Source organism: Leucopleurus acutus (genome assembly GCF_964270905.1).
Source record: "Leucopleurus acutus genome assembly, chromosome: 2".
NCBI lineage: Eukaryota > Metazoa > Chordata > Mammalia > Artiodactyla > Delphinidae > Leucopleurus > Leucopleurus acutus.
Genome location: NC_139143.1, coordinates 94496600 through 94518369, shown reverse-complemented (window position 1 = coordinate 94518369; position 21770 = coordinate 94496600). Strand labels below are relative to the sequence as shown.

The following is a 21770-nucleotide window of genomic DNA, read 5'->3' as shown; positions in this document are numbered from 1 at the left end:
TAAAATTAACAAAATTACAAAATCAAGCAGTTTCTAGGGAACAATGGGATATATTACTTTCTCAGTTTCATTTTTAAACTTCAGTACAGATATTAGTAATATAAAAATGAAATTTTGAATACTGTAAGGATTGAGTATTTTACTTTATTTTCCTTTTTGGAGAGGTAAGAGGATAAGAAAAATGGGAAGAAACTGAAATCTAAGAAAACTTATCTTTCATTGATACTTACAGACTTTAAATTGCCCCTATTTAGGTTAGAAACATAATACAGTGCATTCCATGAAATTAACATTTTTGGAATATTTAAATATATGAAGGGGTAGAATTGTGTATGAGGCTTGAGTTACTCCCCCTTTAAAATATATATGGAGTTATATACCCTTTACCGCAGACACTATCATATGAATGCTATGTACAATGAACCTGTTACTTTATGAAATAGGGACTTTTTTTTTTAAGCAGAGTGAAGTTTTTGTTCAACTAAAACATCCATATCAGTGATTCTCAATTAGGAGGGGGGCTACATGCCTCCCCTCCATGGGATATACCTGCTGTCACCTTTCTTTCCCCATCCCAATCTTGAGAATGATTGACTAAATTACTGTTACTGTGTCATCCCTCATTTGTATTGCAGCAAAAATATTTTTGCAGTCACTAGCTGCTTAGCCATTTCTCTTTCCCCTTTTGCTTGTGCCAGTGATTTTGTTTACCTCTGTTAAATTTCATCTTGTTAGTTTTGACCCAGTTTTGAAGCTGGATGATAAAATTTTGACTTTTAAAGTTATTATTTATCATTTGATTTACCCCTCCCAACTTTGTGACAACTGCAGCTTTCACAAGGAAAGCTTTGTCTCAATTCCAGGTTTAAAAACAAAATTGTAAAAGGGCTAGGCCAAATCCATCAGACCACACTATAGATAATCCTCCTGAATTTTAATACCTATTAGTACTGCATAGTACAGATGATTGTCTAGTTCAGTGCCACCCCTTTGTACGTATGTGACCTTGGACAAGGCACTTCTGAACCTGTTCCTTCATTTACAGTAGGGATAATAGTCTCTTCCCTGCCTATTTTTAACAAGCTGTTTTAAGATCAAAAGAGAGGTTATGAAAGAGTTTTGTAAACAATAAAATAGTATTCATTCATTTACATTCCTAGCTTGTGCCAGGTCTTAGTCCTAGGTATACAGCAATGAACAAACATAACAAGTTCTTATGCTATATGCTAGGAGTTGGCAGATCTGGTCCACTGCCTGTTTTTATATGGCCTAACAGCTAATGTATTTTGAATGGTTAGAAAAAAGATCAAAAGAAGAATATTTCATGATGTGAAAATTACATGAAATACAAATTGCAGTGTCTAATGTGTTAATTAACTCAATGAGGGTAATCCTTTCACACTGTATAAGTGTATGTATATCAAAATCATCACATCGTACACTTCAAGTATCTTATAACTTTATTTGTCAATTGTACCTCAGTTAAAAAACAAAGTCTTACTGGAACACAATTATGCTCATTAGTTTACAGTTGGGACAGAGATCATGTGGCCCACACAGCCGTAAAATATTTACTGTCTGGCCCTTTACTTTAGCAGTTTGCAGACCCCTGCTCTGTGCTCTTGGAATTCTTTTGGAGGTGTTGAGCAGTAAAAATAAGTATATGTTCAGTGGTGGCAAGTTCCTTGAGGAAATTTAAAGCAGGTAAGGGGCAAGAATTATGAAGGGTGTGGAGGGTACAGTAGCTAATTTATGGAAGTCAGAGAAGGGTACTTTAGTAGGTGATATTTGAACAGAGACTTGAATGAAGAGGGAAGTGAACTCTCTGATAGAAGAGCATTTCTGGCAAAAGGAATAAAAATTGCAGTAGCCCTGAGGTGGGAGTGTAGCTATAGGTCTAGGAGCTAAACAGTAGGAGAATGAGACGGTGAACCAAATTGTAAAAGACCATGGAGCACACTTTAGATTTTAAAGTGATTATATAAATATATCATTACAATTTCTATTACAGGTATTCCTTCAATGTATTTTTATGGTATTATTATAGTGACAAATCAACTTAACGCTTCAAAGCCTGTCTTCAAAGACTGTCAGATGTTTATCTAATACTAAGTATGGTCATCCCATGGAGGGGGATTGGTTCAGGGACCCCCGAAGATGTCAAAATCTGAGGATGCTCAAGTCCCTTACATAAAATGGTCCAGTATTTGCATATAACTTACGCACATCCTGCCATATATATTTTTTTCTTTTTCTTTTTTTTTTTGTGGTACGCGGGCCTCTCACTGTTGTGGCCTCTCCCATTGCAGAGTACAGGCTCCGGACACGCAGGCTCAGCGGCCATGGCTCACGGGCCCAGCCGCTCTGTGACATGTGGGATCTTCCCGGACCAGGGCACGAACCCGCGTCCCCTGCATCGTCAGGCGGACTCTCAACCACTGCGCCACCAGGGAAGCCCCTGCCATATATTTTAAATCATCTCTAGATTACTTGTAATGCCTAATACAATGTAAATGCTATGTAAATAGTTGCTAGTGTATGGCAGATTCAAGTTTTGACTTTTGGAACTTTATGGAATTTTTTTTTCCTCTGAATATCTTCAATCCTTGGATGCAGAACCCATAAATACAGAGGGTTGACTGTAATCCATCTTTTTTACTAACTCTCAGAAGGTAACATGGGGACTATTGACCATGACAGTGTTTTTTTGGTTTGTTTTTATTTCTGGCTGTGTTGGATCTTTGTCGCCATGCGCGGGCTTCTCCCTGCAGCGGCTTCTCTTGTTGCAGAGCACGGGCTTTAGGTGCACGGGCTTCAGTAGTTGCGGCATGTGGGCTTGGTAGTCATGGTGCAGGGGCTTAGTTGCTCCACAGCATGTGGGATCTTCCTGGACCAGGGATCGAACCTGTGTCCCCTGCATTGGCAGGCGGATTCTTAACCACTGTGCCACCAGGGAAGTCCAACCATGACAGTGTTTTAGGACCCCATGTTGGCATCTAATGATAACTACATTTCTTTTAACTGCTCATTTAGAACTTCACCCTTGCCAAGTGTATATATCTTCAAATCTCCCCACTTTCATTTAAAATCTAGATGTTTTGGTTTCTTTAATTGGACATTTCTCTGGTTCTTGATATTCTCAGATAATTTTCTAAAAATTATTTATTGTATGGGGAATGTTGGCATGCCCCTTTTCTGCTTTTAAAAAATTTTTTTCATACAAATAATTTATATTCCTTGTACAACTTTTTGAACATAGAGATAAGCCAAAAAATAGATGAAAAGTATCTTGTAATACTACTATCAGAGGTAGTCCCAGTTAAAAGTTAGTAGCTATACATATATGTAAATATATATACTTAAAAAAAAACAGGAATACATCATTTTGCAGCCCTTTTCACTCAACAGCATGATAAATATCAACCCATGTTAACAGATAGAACACTTCTCAAACTCTTTCGCTTTCAGGACCCATTTACACTCTTAGAAATCTGGTTGTTTTTTCCCCCAGTTTTATTGACATACAGCACTATGAGTTTAAGGTGTACAGCATATGATTTGACTTACATACATCATGAAATGATTATCATGGTAAGTTTAGTGAACATCCATCATCTCATAGATACAAAAGTAAATAAATAGTTTAAAAAAAAAGTTTGCTTACGGTGAGAACTCTTAGGACCTACTCTCTGAACAGCTTTCATATATAAAATACAGCAGTGTTAACTATATTTATCATTTTGTACATTACATCCCTAGTACTTATTTATCTTATAACTGGAAGTTTGTACCTTTTGACTCTCTTTCCCCACCCCTGTCTCTGGTAACCACAAATCTGAATTCTTTTTCTATGAGTTTGTTTTTGAAGTATAATTAACCTACAACACTATGTTAGTTCGTGTTATACAGTGTAGTGGTTTGATATTTCTGTACATTTCAAAATGATTACCACAATAAATGTAGTTATGGTATGTCACCATATAAAGATTGTGCATGAACTATAACCCTTAATAGTTATTGATTATATTCCCCACACTGTACATTTCATACCAGTCACTCATTTATTTTGCAACTGGAAATTGTACCTCTTAATCTCCCTCACCTATTTCTTTCCTCCCCCCACCCCCTCCCTTCTGACAACCACCTGTTTGTTCTCTGTATCTGTTACTCTTTCTGAGTTGTTTTTTAGGTTCCACATATGAGTGAAATTATATAGTATTTGTCTTTCTTTGTCTGACTTATTTCACTTAGCATAATACCCTCTAGGTCCATTCATGTTGTTGCAAATGGCAAGTTTTCATTCTTTTTTATGGCTAATATTCCATTGCATATATATGTGTACACACACACACACCACATCACATCATTATCCATTCATCTAGGTTACTTCCATATCCTGGCTATTGTAAATAATGCTTCAATGAATATAGAGGTGCATTTATCTTTTCTACTTAGTTTTTTCATAGAAATTGAGTTTTGGTTTTTGTTGGTTGGTTGGTTAGCTTTTTTGTTTTCTTTTTTTTTTGGCTGCACCATGTGGCATGTGAGATCTTAGTTCCCTGACCAGGGATTGAACCCGTGCCCCCTGCAGTGGAAGCACGGAGTCCTAACCACTGGACTGCCAGGGAATTCCAAGAAATTGAGTTTTTATTTATGTAGCTTGTATGTATTATATTAGATATTAAAACTTACAGATTTTTAAAACAATTCATTTTAATATAATGATAAATTTATTGCATATTAACATAAATGGTTAGTGTTTTTTAAAAAAAACCTTTTTTTTTGAAAATGCAGAAAGAATCAGTAGAAAAAGTAGCATTGTTTTACATTATGCAGATCTTTTAAATATCTCCATTCAGTTTGTTATGCTGTGTTGTCTTAGTTTGTACATATTGTTCCCTCCACGGGGAAGGCTGTCCTTGGTATCTACTCATCCTCCAATCCAGCTCAAACATCACTGCCTTTGAAGGTCACCCCAACCCCTCCTTATATACATAATGTAGAGTTGATTGCACCTTCCTTTGTGCCTCATTGTGCCTTTTAATGTTTTCTATATTACTATCTAGGTGACAGATCCTTTGAGAATAGTGACAATGTCTTATTCAGTATTTAATCTTTATTTACTGACTCTTCTCTTCCTAGCTGCTCAGTAAATGTTTGCTGAATGGATGAACTGCTACTTTTTTTTTTTTTTGCGGTATGCGGGCCTCTCACTGTTGTGGCCTCTCCCTGTTGTGGCCTCTCCCGTTGCGGAGCACAGGCTCCGGACGCACAGTCTCAGCGTCCATGGCTCACAGACCCAGCCACTCTGCGGCATGTGGGATCTTCCCAGACCGGGGCACGAATCCGTGTCCCCTGCATCGGCAGGCGGACTCTCAACCACTGCGCCACCAGGGAAGCCCAAACTGCTACTTTTTTACATGCAGAGTCATTTCATCCATTATCCAAATGACTGTTTTTCAATTATGGAAATTCCATCAGATTTTATAACTTTTGAAAATTTGTGGATAGTTTCATAAATATTAGTAACTTGAACTTTCAATTTGGTAACTTTTATGCGTTCAAACGTTAATAAGTAGTATGTAAAATATGGCTGTGGCTTTTTTCTTTTAAGGGAAATTGCTTTTGGGGTAGTATATGAATATATTTTTGAATTACACACACTTAATTTTGCTTGACCGAGGGGAGTTTCATAATTATGTAAGGATTATGGGACATGCACCTTGACAGAAAGTGGGATAGACCATAGCTGCTCAACAGACTTGCCACAAATAGACTAAAAAAATAGGTTTGCTATTCAAAATAGGTTTGCTAATTTCTTAAATAAGTGATTGACACCAACAGTTGACAAGTACAGTAATATGATTAAGTGTACATGCCAGAGCAGATATACACAGTTGGAAATCCATATTGGAACTATTAGTCCTGTGTTATATAATTCTCATGAGTTGAGCAGCATTTCTTACTTCCTAATTAGAACCCCTCTTTTTATTTTTGTTGCTCAGTTAATTTAAGAGCTTTATGGAATATTTCCTCTTAATCTCCACCAGTTTTCATCCCAGAAAAATAATATATTAGTGACAATTACCCTGTCACATTAGGGTTCTCAAACTGTATGTGCATAAGAATATCCTAAGGTGTTTGTGATATAGATTCCTCATACTTGCTTCCTGATGGTCCACATAAAAGTTTTGTCTTCTAAGTCTTAAGAAGTCATACAGAATTTTATAGCTCAAAGAAATTTTGCAGATCTCCTAATCTCTTTTAGGAGTAGGATTATTATGAGGAAACTCAGAACCAAAAAAGGTTAGCAATGTTTCCAGAATCACAAATCTAGTTAGTTACTGGACCAGCAGAGCCAGTAATTAGAATCCAGGTTTCCATTCTGCCTCGTTCCATGAATCGGTAGGCCTTTCTTGACTGAAAAGGTAAGTTTGGCTATGGAGCAGCTTTTCTTTTACTCTTTTTAGAATCAGAGCAAAGTCACATAAGATCTTCCATATAAACCTAGGGATTCTAAAGTTGTAAAGTATTTCTATCTTTTTCTAATTCTCTTCTCAATCCCAGCTTTATTTTCCAAAGATTCTTAAAAGTCTTTTTTTTTCCCCCCTTAAGAATGGTTTGACTTTGATGATAACCTTAATTTGACTGGGTCAATAAGAACTTAAAGTTGTTTGAAGGAAATGGAAGAAGTCAACAGAGGATGCCTATCTGGAAAGTAGAGCTCAGTTTACTGTCAGATATACCATGTTCCTCTTTGCCCCTCATCAGTGAGTTGATCATCTTTATACTCATCACATCAGAATTTTCAGTGTCCTTTCTCTCATAGTGTGTTAGAATTATACTGAGAGACCCATTTGAGGTCAGTCATGTTAACATTGCTAACATCATTATTACATATGTAGAGATACAGATATAGCTAAATGATATTCCAAATTGTTTTTTTCCTTCAATATAGGTTTGTATATTCTTTGTATTTCATATTTTACTTGATGAGAGATGAGAGACTGATTTGTATGGCAGACTGAGTACATGGTTTTACCTTACCTTTTATGCCAAAACTTTTAAAATGAAAAAGTAGGAAAAAGTGGAATGGGAAGAGAAATAAATTAGTAATAGTTTAAATAGTGTCATGGGAGGATATCTATTTAAGGAGCAAGAAGGGAAGAACTCAGAACAGTCTTGGAGTGGATTAGTTGGGGAATTGTTCTCTAAACTTACTGGACCACTTGGCTCCTCCTTTCATTCCCATTTGGGCTAAGCTGCAGACGAATAGTATTTGTCCTCAGAATATAGCAATGAGAATGAGCACTGGGAGCAGAGAGGCAGGGCAGTGCCCCAGGGAGCCTGTGGCCTTAGGAGGCTCACTCAGAAGGTAATCTGCTCACACATTCTCGGCAGCAAGTCTACTCTTTCCCTCCCCTACAATCAAGGAGACATGCTTCAAGTAAACAGAACAGGCAAACTAAATTGAATTCAAAGAGGAGCAACAAACATTTGTGGAAAACCAGTACCATGAAAGAGAGGCACCAAACTCAACAAACAGTATATCTAAATTCTTAAGAAGCAGTCAATAAAACAAGACTTTAAAATTAAAATATAGTTAATAACTGCAAGGAGACTGAAGAGATTATTGCACACACAAGAAATAAAAAAAGTCTTGGAAATTAAAAATAGAACAGTTAAAATAATTGAAAACAAAATGGGCACAGCTGAAGAGCATGTTAGTGAGTTGAAAAATGGAGCTGAGGAATTCTCCCTACACAAGGCGTAAAATGACAAAAAAGGTAAAACAGGAGAAAAAATTAGTTATGCAGGTTAGATAATAACATTTCAGCATCCATCTCTAATCAGAGGCCCAGAAACAGATTGACAGTAGTGGGCAGGGGAGGGAATCAGAATGAATAACAAAAGAAATATTTTCCATGGCATTTTTAGGACCTTTAGTACAGTGCTGAATAGTTTAGGTGACAGGAGTCATATTTGTCTTGCTTTTAAAATTAGTGACACTGCTCATGTTTCATCATTATTGAATAAGCCGTAAAATTTTAGTAGATAACGCTTTATAAAGTTAAGGAAGTTTATTATACTAAAAACTAGTAGTTTTGTTATTGTTTTATGATATTTGGATGGGTGTTGAATTTTGTCTTTTTTCCAGCATGATCACAAGGTTTTGCTTTTAATTTATAAGTTACATTGATTTATCAGTATTGAATCATTCTTGCATTGGGATAAACACCATAAACACAAATTGGCATAATACCAATTAGCTAATATTTTATTTAGTTTTGCTGGTGTTCATAAATGAAATAGGATCATAGCTTTCTCTTTTTGTGACTGCAGTATATATTTTTTTTTTTTTTTTTTTTTTTTTTGCGGTACAAGGGCCTTTCACCGCTGCGGCCCCTCCCGTTGCGGAGCACAGGCTCCGGACGTGCAGGCTCAGCGGCCATGGCTCACGGGCCCAGCCGCTCCGCGGCATGTGGGATCCTCCCGGACCGGGGCACGAACCCGTGTCCCTAGCATCTGCAGGCAGACGCTCAACCACTGCGCCACCAGGGAAGCCCCCGACTGCAGTATATTTTGACCAAAAATTGATCATTTAACTTTTTAAAAAGAAAAATTCAAAATTAAAGCAGCATGTGTATCCCCAAATTAGAACAAATCTGTATTGATAATAAACACTTTGAGATGTTTTGTGAAAAGAATATCTGAAGGCTCCTAAACGTTTGTAAGGTTTAAACAGGAAATTATATTTCAAGGGATGTGATAAAAATTTTGTTATCTGTTAATTCCTTCCTCTCTTATATGCTACTCTTCTCCTTCCCCTCTTATATGCTACTCTTCATAATTCTTTTACTAAAAATTGTATTTCTGTTTAGGTACGCATAGCTGCTAAATTCATCACTCACGCACCCCCAGGGGAATTTAATGAAGTGTTCAACGGTGAGTAAAGATTCGTACTTAGTTATTTTAAACCCTCCTTAATCACATACGAGCACTTATTGAGTTTGCTATCTCTTTTAATCCTTATAACATTATAGATATAGCTAAGGAAATCAAAATTCAAAAAGGTTAAAATAATTTAGCCCATATCACCCAGCTGGTAAGTATCAGAGCAAGGATTCAAACCCAGGTCTGAGTCAAAAGCATGCTCTTAACCCATACATTAGGGTACCTATCTTATGTGAGAAAAGATTTAAAGTAATTTAATACTGATAAATGTAGAAACAATGTTTAATTGTTTTATATCATTATAAAATATAGCTTAAATCTCTTCAGTGCTTTTACTCAGGAAGTGCCATAGCATAGGACATTTTCTAGAGCCACTGGGGCTGAACTGACTGTATCTGGGAAGCTTGTTAAATATACAGATTCCAATGTTATCCTCTTAAGATTCTCATTCATTAGATCTGGGATAGAATGGGCAATCTGTTTTATCAAGTTCTCCAGGTGATTCTGAGTCACAGCCAATTTGGGAACCACTATTCCTATATATTTACAATCTTCCATTCTATTTACTATGTTAACACAACTTACAGAATAAAAAATGTAAATGAGGCATTATAACGTGTTAATATCAATCATCATAATCCTATTTTAAGTTATAAATTTCATCTTAAAGTTCCCCTTAAGTAAAATCATAATCTTTGTGCATCTTGGTTCATTTTAGCAAACATTTATTTTGAAATTCTAATTTTACATTAGAAGGTTACCTGCTTAAAATATCATATAATAGAACGTATAGACTACAATTCTGTGGAAGGAAGCCTGTGGAAGGAAAACCACATTCACAGAAACACAGACAAAATGAAAGGGCAGAGGACTTCGTACCAGATGAGGGAACAAGATAAAACCCCAGAAAAACAACTAAATAAAGTGGAGATAGGCAATCTTACAGAAAAAGACTTTAGAATAATGATAGTGAAGATGATCCAGGACCTCGGAAAAAGAATGGGGACAAAGATCAAGAAGATGCAAGAAATGTTTAACAAAGACCTAGAAGAATTAAAGAACAAACAAACAGAGATGAACAATACAATAACTGAAATGAAAACTACACTAGAAGGAATCAATAGCAGAATAACTGAGGCAGAAGAACGATAAGTGACCTGAAGACAGAATGGTGAAATTCACTGCTGCAGAACAGAAAAAAGAATGAAAAGAAATGAAGACAGCCTAAGACACCTCCGGGACAGCATTAAACGCAACATTTGCATTATAGGGATCCCAGAAGGAGAAGAGAGAGAGAAAGGACCTGACAATATATTTGAAGAGATTATAGTCGAAAACTTCCCTAACATGGGAAAGGAAATAGCCACCCAAGTCCAAGAAGTGCAGAGACTTCCAGGCAGGATAAACCCAAGGAGAAACATGCCAAGACACATAGTAATCAAATTGATAAAAATTAAAGACAAAGAAAAATTATTGAAAGCAACAAGGGAAAAACAAAAAATAGCATACAAGGGAACTCCCATAAGGTTAACAGCTGATTTCTCAGCACAGACTCTACAAGCCAGAAGGGAGTGGCATGATATATTTAAAGAGATGAAAGGGAAGAACTTACAACCAAGATTAATCTGCCCAGCAAGGATCTCATTCACATTTGACGGAGAAATCAAAAGCTTTATAGACAAGCAAAAGCTAAGAGAATTCAGCACCACCAAACCAGCTCTACAACAAATGCTAAATCAACTTCTCTAAGTGGGAAACACAAGAGAAGAAAAGGACCTACAAAAACAAACCCATAACAATAAAGAAAATGGTAATAGGAACATACATATTGGTAATTACTTTAAACGTGAATGGATTAAATGCTCCAGCCAAAAGACACAGGCTCGCTGAATGGATACAAAAACAAGACCTATATATATGCTGTCTACAAGAGACCCACTTCAGACCTAGGGACACATACAGACAAAGTGAGGGGATGGAAAAAGATACTCCATGCAAATGGAAATCAAAAGAAAGCTGGAGTAGCAATACTCATATCAGATAAAATAGACTTTAAAATAAAGAATGTTACAAGAGACAAGGAAGGACACTACGTAATGATCAAGGGATCAATCTGAGAAGAAGATATAACAATTATAAATATATATACACCCAACATAGGAGCACCTCAATACCTAAGGCAAATGCTAACAGCTATAAAAGAGGAAATTGACAGTAACACAGTAACAGTGGGGGACTTTAACACCTCACTTACACCAATGGACAGATCATCCAGACAGAAAATTAATAAGGAAACAGAAGCTTTAAATGACACAATAGACCAGACAGATTTAGTTGATATTTATAGGACATTCCATCCAAAAACAGCAGATTACACTCTCTTCTCCAGTGCACAAGGAACATTCTCCAGGACTGATCACATCTTGGGTCACAAATCAAGCCTTGGTAAATTTAAGAAAATTGAAATCATATCCAGCATCTTTCCCAACCACAACGATACGAGATTAGAAATCACTTACAGGGAAAAAAACATAAAAAACACAAACACATGGAGGCTAAACAATACGTTACTAAATAACCAAGAGATTACTGAAGAACTCAAAGAAGAAATCAAAAAATAACGAGACAAATTACAACGAAAACACAACGATCCAAAACCTATGGGATACAGCAAAAAGCAGTTCTAAGAGGGAAGTTGATAGCAATACAAGCCTACCTCAACAAACAAGAAAAATCTCAAATAAACAATCTAACCTTACACCTAAAGGAACGAGAGAAAGAAGAAGAAACAAAGCCCAAAGTTAGTAGAAGGAAAGAAATCATAAAGATCAGATCAGAAATAAATGAAATAGAAACAAAGAAAACAATAGCAAAGATGAGTAAAACTAAAAGCTGGTTCTCTGAGAAGATAAACAAAATTGATTAAACATTAGCCAGACTCATCAAGAAAAAGAGGGAGAGGACTCAAATCAATAAAATTAGAAATGAAAAAGAAGTTACAGGGGCTTCCCTGGTGGCACAGTGGTTAAGAATCCGCCTGCCAATGCAGGGGACACGGGTTCAAGCCCTGGTCCAGGAAGATCCCACATGCCGCGGAGCAACTAAGCCCGTGAGCCACAACTACTGAAGCCCATGCGCCACAACTACTGAAGCCCATGCACCTAGAGCCTGTGCTTCGCAACAAGAGAAGCTACCGCAATGAGTAGACCCCACGCACCGCAACTAGAGAAAGTCCATGCACAGCAAGGAAGACCCAACGCAGCCCCCCCCAAAATCAATAAATAAAATAAATTTTAAAAATAAAAAGAAGTTACAACAGACACCACAGAAATACAAAGCATCCTAAGGGTCTACTACAAGCAACTCTATGCCAATAAAATGGACAACCTTGAACAAATGGATAAATTCTTAGAAAGCTATAACCTCCCAAGACTGAAAGAGGAAGAAATAGAAAATATGCACAGACCAATCACAAGTAATGAAATTGAAACTGTAATTTAAAATATTCCAACAAACAAAAGCCCAGGACCAGATGGCTTCACAGGTGAATTCTATCAAACATTTAGAGAAGAGCTAACACCCATCCTTCACAAACTTCCAAAACATTGCAGAGGAAGGAACACTCCCAAAGTCATTCTACGAGGCCACCATCACCCTGATGCCAAAACAGACAAAGATACTACAAAAAAAAAAATTACAGACCAATATCACTGGTGAATATAGATGCAAAAATCCTCAACAAAATACTGGCAAACAGAATCCAACAACACATTAAAAAGATCATACATCATGATCAAGTGGGATTTATCCCAGGGATGCAAGGATTCTTCAATATACGCAAATCAATCAGTGTGTTACACCATATTAACAAATTGAAGAATAAAAACCATATGATCATTTCAATAGATACAGAAAAAGCTTTTGACAAAATTCAACCCCCATTTATGATAAAAACTCTCCAGAAAGTGAGCATAGAGGGAACCTACCTCAACATAATAAAGTCCGTATACGACAAACCCACAGCAAACATCATTCTCAATGGTGAAAAACTGAAAGCATTTCCTCTATCAGGAACAAGACAAGGATGTCCACTCTCACCACTATTATTCAACATAGTTTTGGAAGTCCTAGCCATGGCAATCAGAGAAGAAAAAGAAATAAAAGGAATACAAATCGGAAAAGAAGAAGTAAAACTGTCACTGTTTGCAGATGACATGATACTATACATAGAGAAACCTAAAGATGCCACCAGAAAACTACTAGAGCCAATCAATGAATTTGGTAAAGTTGCAGGATACAAAATTAATGCACAGAAATCTCTTGCATTCCTATACACTAACAACAAAAGATCAGAAAGAGAAATTAAGGAAACAGTCCCATTCACCATTGCAACAAAAAGAATAAAATACCTAGGTGTAAACCTACCTAAAGAGATAAAATACCTGTATTCAGAAAACTATAAGACACTGATGAAAGAAATCAAAGATGACACAAACAGATGGAGAGATATACCATGTTCTTGGATTGGAAGAATCCGTATTGTGAAAATGACTATACTACCCAAAACAATCTACAGATTCAATGCAATCCCTATCAAATTACCAGTGGCATTTTTTACAGAACTAGAACAAAAAATCTTAAAATTTGTATGGAGACACAAAAGACCCTGAATAGCCAAGGCAGTCTTGAGGGAAAAAAATGGAGCTGGACGAATCAGACTCCCTGACTTCAGACTATACTGCAAAGCTACAGTAATCAAGACAACATGGTACTGGCACAAAAACAGAAATATAGATCAATGAAACAGAATAGAAAGCCCAGAGATAAACCCACGCACCACGATTAGTGGTCGACTAATCTATGACAGAGGAGGCAAGGATATACAATGGAGAAAAGACAGTCTCTTCAGTAAGTGGTGCTGGGAAAACTGGACAGCTACATGTAAAAGAATGAAATTAGAACACTCCCTAACACCGTATACAAAAATAAACTCAAAATGGATTAGAGACCTAAATGTAAGACTGGACACTGTAAAACTCTTAGAGGAAACCTAGGAAGAACACTTTTTGACATGAATCACAGCAAGATCTTTTTTGATCCACCTCCTAGAGTAATGGAAATAAAAACAAAAATAAACAAATGGGACCTAATGAAACTTAAAAGCTTTTGCAAAGCAAAGGAAACTACAAAGACAAAAAGACATCACTCAGAATGGGAGAAAATATTTACAAACAAATCAACGGACAAAGGATTAATCTCCAAAATATATAAACAGCTCATGCAGCTCAATATTAAAAAAAACAAACAACCCAATCAAAAAATGGGCAGAAGACCTAAATAGACATTTCTCCAAAGAAGACATACAGATGGCCAAAGAGCACATGAAAAGCTGCTCAGCATCACTAATTATTAGAGAAATGCAAATCAAAACTACAGTGGGGCTCCCCTGGTGGCACAGTGGTTGAGAGTCCGCCTGCCAGTGCAGGGGACACAGGTTCGTGCCCCGGTCTGGGAAGATCTCACATGCCGCGGAGCGGCTGGGCCCGTGAGCCATGGCGACTGAGCCTGCGCATCCGGAGCTTGTGCTGCGCAACGGGAGAGGCCACAACAGCGAAAGGCCTGCGTACTGCCAAAAAAAAAAAAAAAAAAAACTACAATGAGGTATCACCTCACACCAGTAAGAACAGGCATCATCAGAAAATCTACAAACAACAAATGCTGGAGAGGGTGTGGAGAAAAGGAACCTGCTCGCACTGTTAGTGGGAATGTAAATTGATACAGCCACTACTATGGAGAACAGTATAGAGGTTCCTTAAAAAACTAAAAATAGAATTACCATATGACCCAGCAATCCCACTACTGGGCATATACCCAGAGAAAACCATAATTCAAAAGGACACATGCACCCCATTGTTCATTGCAGCCCTGTTTACAATAGCCAGGTCATGGAAGCAACCTAAATGCCCATCGACAGACGAATGGATAAAGAAGGTGTGGTACATACATACAATGGAGTATTACTTCGCCATAAAAAGGAGCGAAATTGGGTCATTTGTAGAGATGTGGATGGATCTAGAGACTGTCATACATAGTGAAGTAAGTCAGGAAGAGAAAACCAAATATTGTATATTAATGCATATATGTGGAATCTAGAGAAATGGTATAGATGATCTTATTTGCAAAGCAGAAATAGAGGCATAGACGTAGAGAAGAAATGTATGGATACCAAGGGGGAAAGGGGTGGGGAGGGAGGAATTGGGAGACTGGGATTTACACATATACATTATAGTTACTACGTATAAAATAGACAACTGATGGGAACATACTGTGTAGCACAGGGAACTCTACCTAATGTACGTGGTAACCTAAATGTGAGGGAAGTCCAAAAGGGAGAGGATATCTGTATGTGTACGGCTGACTCATTTTGTTGTGCAGTGGAGGCTAACACAACATTGTAAAGGAACCATCCCCTGATAAAAATTTTAAAAATAATTTTAAAAAAAAGAAGGTTACCTGCTTAGTTAGAGGAACTGTGTAATGTTCATTTGCACTTGGCTCAGAGCCCCACAAATTGTAGAACAATTTCCACTGGTAAAATCAATGATGCAGAGCAAAAGTAACTAGGAGAACATATAAATGTTATTTACAAGGAGTGAAATAATACAATAGAAGTAAATCAAGACACTCTTCTTTATAGACTTGTTTTTTGGATATTTGAGTAGTAACACCAAGAAAAACAAATGCAGCCTTTCTTCGCCTAGTCTCTCTTCCATATTGACCAAATGTAAATTTTCAACAAAGAGCTTTTAGAAATACTCCTACGACTTGAACTTTATCCAGCTGATTAGCTCAGATAAATCCTTGACTTAACAAAAATTAGTGGTCTTTGTAGTTAGAAGTACATTGTTGTATTTCTGACAACTGAATGTAGTTTATAGGATTATCATGAGAGTAATTGATACCAAAGCATTAGATTGAGTTGGCAAGCTACTTATGACATGATGGCTGGTTTTTAATGGCATGCTACACGTTGGCCTCTGCCAGCCCCTTCTTTCAGAAGCTCTAAGAGTCAGTTGCCTTTGGCTTATAATCAGCCTTCTCTCTTGGAGTTAATGCTTGGTAGTTTCTTAGTAACAAGGACACACCTCTTCCAAAAGAAAAGTGACTAGACTCTTGACATACAGCTTTTTAAAAAGATTGTAGGCCCCACATTAGATTCTCTAAAGAAAAATATGTTCAGTAATTTCACTGCCACTGACTGAATTGTGCCCAGCTTTCTTGGTCTGATGTTACAGAAAAGCCTACAATTCTTAATCTGTTTTAAAAGGATTCTTTAGATACAAATAAGTAGTCCTAACTGTAACCTTCTGTAAACCATGTTTTTCATTTGCTATGAAATTCCTTGAGAATTTATTGTTGGATTATTATACCACAAATAATTCTGTGTAAATCTGTGAACATTAGCATATGTTTGTGTACATTTTTAGAATTTCTACATATGCAGTACATCCAAAGACTAATCTTGCAAAGCCTGGTTTTCTAAAAATCTAATCTAGAAATCCGCTAAAATTTCTCCAAGTTTGTCTTCTACTGAACATTTGAATTTTAACATCTTTAACGTTGTTTGCCTCCTCAGATGTCCGGCTACTACTTAATAATGACAATCTCCTCAGGGAAGGGGCAGCACAGTAAGTATCTTTCTAAGTCCACTTACTTGTTATTCTAATATTGGGTAAACTATGTTGATAGTAAACTAGTACCTGAAAACTAAGTTTAAAATACCTCAAAATAAAGCAGTTGGTTTTTAACGATTTTAGGTGGTTTTTTTTTTCCCCTTGGAGAAAACATGTTCCCCCAAAATGTTGTTTACTTCCTTAAAGTTTATTTTATGTGGTCTTATTTTTATTTTTGCCTAGATTTTCCCTGTTAAAGAAGGTTTAGTTCTTTTAGTTCAGGCTGAATTTTTTTATAACTGCCAGTTATAGAAAGATTAGGCTGCTATTGAGGAGTGATAATGTTTCTCAAATTGCAAAAAAATAGCAGATATTCAGAACGTACCTTAATAGAGTTAACCATAGAATAATTGCATTATTATTCTACCCAATCATTGGCTCCTTATCACTGTCAGGCTAACTAATATTTCTAGAATATCATTTTCATTTTGTCCTTGTCCTCAAAAACATTAGATTGGTGGTTGGTTGGTTGGTTGGTTTTCTTGTCTTCTTCAAATCTAAATACTATCTAGCTTTCTAGGGCCCCTGTTCTCTGGCTTTATCACTACTGTTCTTTATTCTTCAATACAAAGTAGTCTTTCAGTTACTGTCTATCCAACTGGCCCAGAGTTCCTCTGTAAAGAGGAAATCAGAATTGGATAATGACTGGCCAAGTGTGGGGTGAGGAGATGGAACAAGGATTTTGATGCAGAGCAACAAATAATTATTATTAAGGCATTTGGTGTGATACATAATTTGTTGAGATTTTAACTGTAGAAAATGTTTTAAGAATTGCTGCCTGGGAAAGTCTTCTGCCCTGTCCATACTGCTTTTTCAGAACTCATTTTGGGACCAGATCCTACAAACCTAAAATTTGCACAGCATCACTATAATTGCCATAATGAACGATACCCCAATTATACATTCTCTTTCACTGTTCTGTGAACTACCTTTTTCTTCTTTATTTTGGCTGTGCCACATGGCATATAGGATAGTAGTTCCCCAACCAGGGATGGAACCCGGCCCCCTGCAGTGGAAGTGTGCAGTCCTAACCACTGGACTGCCAGGGAATTCCCTGAACTATCTTTTATATTTATTTATATATAATTCTTTTCTCTCCTTCTTCTCCCTTTAAAAAAAAAAAAAACAGTGCATTTGCCCAGTATAACATGGATCAGTTCACACCTGTGAAGATAGAAGGATATGAAGATCAGGTAATAGTTGTTTCTATTAGATAGACTGTGCCTGGAAAGTAGTAGAAATACTATAAAACAGATGTCTGAAGATAAGATGCTGAATAAATTCATGTCTTAGTATTCTTAGCTTTTGTAGGTATTCTACATATTAGGAAATTCTTCCTCCCTCTGAAAATACTAGGAGTTTCTTTGAAGAGAGAGCTGTCCCTAACAAGAACAGTAAAAGGAAAAGGAATTGAGTTATACACAAGTTTTCCAGCTGTCTCTAATTCTCCTTGGTAAGAATAACAGGAGACATTATATTTAACAGGAAAACAAGAATTCCTGTTCCAGTACAGGAACAAAGCAAATACATATTCCCATTTTTACCACAGTTATTAACATTATATGAAAGGGCTTTACAAATTCATTAATGTACACTTCAAAGGCAATATGGCACCAAATAGCAAATGCCTTTTAAAAGTCTGAACCCCCTTTGAACCCACAAGTCCATAGAATTTATCCTAGGGAAATAAGTATATAAATGTGTAAAAAGATTATTTGAAGCAAGGTTTATGATAATGAAAAATTGGGAACAATCTAAATGTCCAACGTTAAATATCTATAAAGCAATTATACTCCAATAAAGATGTTAAAAAAATTTTTTTAATAAAATAAATAAAATATTTGTAGGCCAAAATCCTATGTAACCATTGAAAACTGATAGAAATACTGAACTGGGAATATGTTCATGGTATATTAAGCTAAAACATAAAGCAATATGTAGCATTATGCTAGTTTATTTTTAAATAGATATTTAAATGAACAGTTATACTATATTAGAATCTGCATCTTAAATTCTGTGAAAGGTACATCTTACTTTATATGCCACTAAGAAAGAGAAAATACTGTCAGTTAAACTATGACACAGTCCTAAGATGCTGTCAAGTTTAAGATGTATCCCATTTTAAGAGATGTTAAATCATGAGGGGAATGTATGCATCTTTAGACTCAGAAATAAAGTAGTATATAGATGTGCATAGAAATGGAAATGTGGGAAAATATACACCAAAATGTTAACTCCCTATGTTGGGATTACAGGATTACCGTAATATGTTTTGTTTGTTGTTTTTTGTTTGTTTTAGTTTATATTTGTGCTTATCTTTATTTTCTCAATGGAACTAGATTAATTATAAGTATAAAAGACAAAAAAACACTGAAAAATAAATGATAAATATTGCTTACAGTTGATATTGTATACTTCACTAATACATCAGAATTATTGAAATAATAAGGTCTGTGTCCAGATATATGATATAAGAACATTCCCATATACATGCGGTAGCCAGCTTAAAAATATCGTCAAAAGGAGTTCACATTCTTAGCCACAACAACAACACATTACCTAGACATAAAAGGAAAATATGGAAAGATGTTTGAGTTATTAAAGTAGATGCCATCACTGCATATAATAGAAAATCAACTACAGTGGGTTAACTAAATAGAGACTATTTTTGTCACATAAGAAGTCCAGAGGTAATATTTTGGGATGTTATGGCAGTTCCATATCATCAGAGACGCAAGTTGCTTCTAGCTCTCTGTTGTGCCATCCTTATGTATGGTTTTCATTATCATGTTCTCAAGATAGCTGATCCATCTCTGGGCACTGAATGCATGTTCCAGGAAGGAAGAAGGAGGAAGGTGCAAGAGGTGCTATTGGCTGTTCCAGAAGCACCTTCCACTGATAAATTGTTGCCAGAATGCATATCACTTTATCATTCCTAGCTGAGAAGTGTTGTCTCTTTAGTTGGACATATTGCCTTCTTGAAAACCTTTGAGGTTCTATTAGTAAGGAAAAGGGAGAGAATGGATATTGGATAGGAAACAAGCAAGAGTCTGTCACACAGTTCATATATACCCACCCACACACACATTTTAATCAGAGAAATGAATGGAAAATTAAATAGATGTAAATGCCACATTTCTGAATAAGGAATATAAATAATATGGAAAGTTTATCCGATTTAGAAATATAAATAATATGTGAAGCTTTTTCAAATAGATTCCATACAATTCCTAATGACAATTGTAATAGACCATACAGGATTTTTCTGATCAAGAACAACAATGAAGGAAGACTAATGCTAGCAAACATAAAGACATAAAGCAATGACAGTAGAGCCTTAAACTAAGTAACATAAAATAGAAGGGAAAAGGAAATAATTGATAAAATGTATGTTTGATCTAATTTTGATTTTCAAAGCCAACTGTATACCTAGATTAATTCCAAGTATAGTTTAAAGGTTAACTATATATATATTTTTTTGCTGTACGTGGGCCTCTCACTGCTGTGGCCTCTCCCGTTACGGAGCACAGGCTCTGGACACGCAGGCTCAGCGGCCATGGCTCACGGGCCCAGCCGCTCCGCGGCATGTGGGATCTTCCCGGACCGGGGCACGAACCCGTGTCCCCTGCATCGGCAGGCGGACTCTCAACCACTGCACCACCAAGGAAGCCCAACTATTTTTTTTTTTTTTTTTTTTTGCGATATGCGGGCCTCTCACTGTTGTGGCCTTTCCCGTTGCGGAGCACAGGCTCCGGACACACAGGCTCAGCGGCCACGGCTCACGGGCCCAGCCGCTCCGCAGCATGTGGGATCTTCCCGGACCGGGACACGAACCTGCGTCCCCTGCATCGGCAGGCGGACTCTCAACCACTGCGCCACCAGGGAAGCCCCCAACTATTTTTTAAACATAAAAATTTAGTAGGAAATGGAAAGAGATTCATAACTTGAATAATGATGAAACATTAGAAAAGTTTATCAAAGAAAGTGACCTCTGCAAAATAAAAAGATTTTAAAAATAAGATTTAAAAAGGAGAAAATATGTACCTCAAACATAATAAAAAGGTTATTCAAATACCTAAGGGTGATGCCAAGAGTTCAGTGGATAAATGAGCAACAGACATGAACCAACTGTACCCAATTGGAGAATACAGAGCAAACATGAAAAGTGTTAGATCACCTACTAATAGTAATTAAGGAAGTACAAATTAAAATTTTAATGTGAATATATTCACCTTGTAGTTACAGAAGTTACAAAATTATAATGAGAAAGCTTTATGAAGGTAAGACTAAGGAAATAGTTTTATGTATTTTTCCTACTGTCATTATAAACAAGGTTTTTAAAGATAGTCTGATGATAAGGACGGAAATCTCAAAAGTAAGAATTCTTTCCAAAGAATTCTTTTTAAGGAGAAGAGAAGACTTTATTTATGGTAGAACTTATAGTGGCTTTCAATGGTAGAAACTGTAACTAGCTTAAAGCTCCTTCAATTCAGAAATGATTAAGTATACTATGGTATGTATAATGAGATATACATATAATGAGATCATATATAGTTAATTTTAAATGGTAACTGTGTCAAAAGACAAATGGCAAGTTAGGGGAAAATATGTGGATCTCAAAACACATGCAAAAGGATAATCTCCCTGGAGTTCAACTAGAAAAACACCAAAGACTCTGTAGAAAAGTGGGCAAAAGTTAGGTACACATAGTTCACCAAAGTGGAAATATAAATGACTTTTCTTTTAAGGTGAGAAGAAATGGGCTTGTACCTTGGTACAACATCCTGTGATGGCAGTTTGTCGATCTCTATCAAAATTATGAATGCATTTACCCTTGACCCAGCTGTCCTGCTTCAGGGAATTTATCCCACAGGTGTGCTTGGCACATGTACGTAATTTGTACATAAGGAACATACAAGGGCATTCATTGGAGTATTGTTCATAACAGCAAAAGATTAGAAACTACCCAAACTATCCATTAATAGGGGACTGGTTGAATAAATTTTTGTGCACCTGTACAATAGAGTCATACATGGCTATAATAAACAAGGAAGTTCTCTAAGCACTACTATGGAAAGATCA

General features: G+C 36.4%; 1 protein-coding gene across 2 annotated transcripts in view; it reads left to right on the top strand.

Annotated features, from left to right (window-relative positions):
- CAPZA1 (capping actin protein of muscle Z-line subunit alpha 1) overlaps positions 1–21770 on the top strand; it is a 48325-nt gene that overhangs the window by 15037 nt on the left and 11518 nt on the right. For both annotated transcript variants that reach the window (XM_082833662.1, XM_082833661.1), the window contains exons 2-4: positions 8883–8946; positions 16592–16643; positions 17818–17881. In XM_082833662.1, the coding sequence (XP_082689788.1) occupies positions 8883–8946; positions 16592–16643; positions 17818–17881 (180 nt within the window). The remainder of the gene's footprint in view (positions 1–8882; positions 8947–16591; positions 16644–17817; positions 17882–21770) is intronic.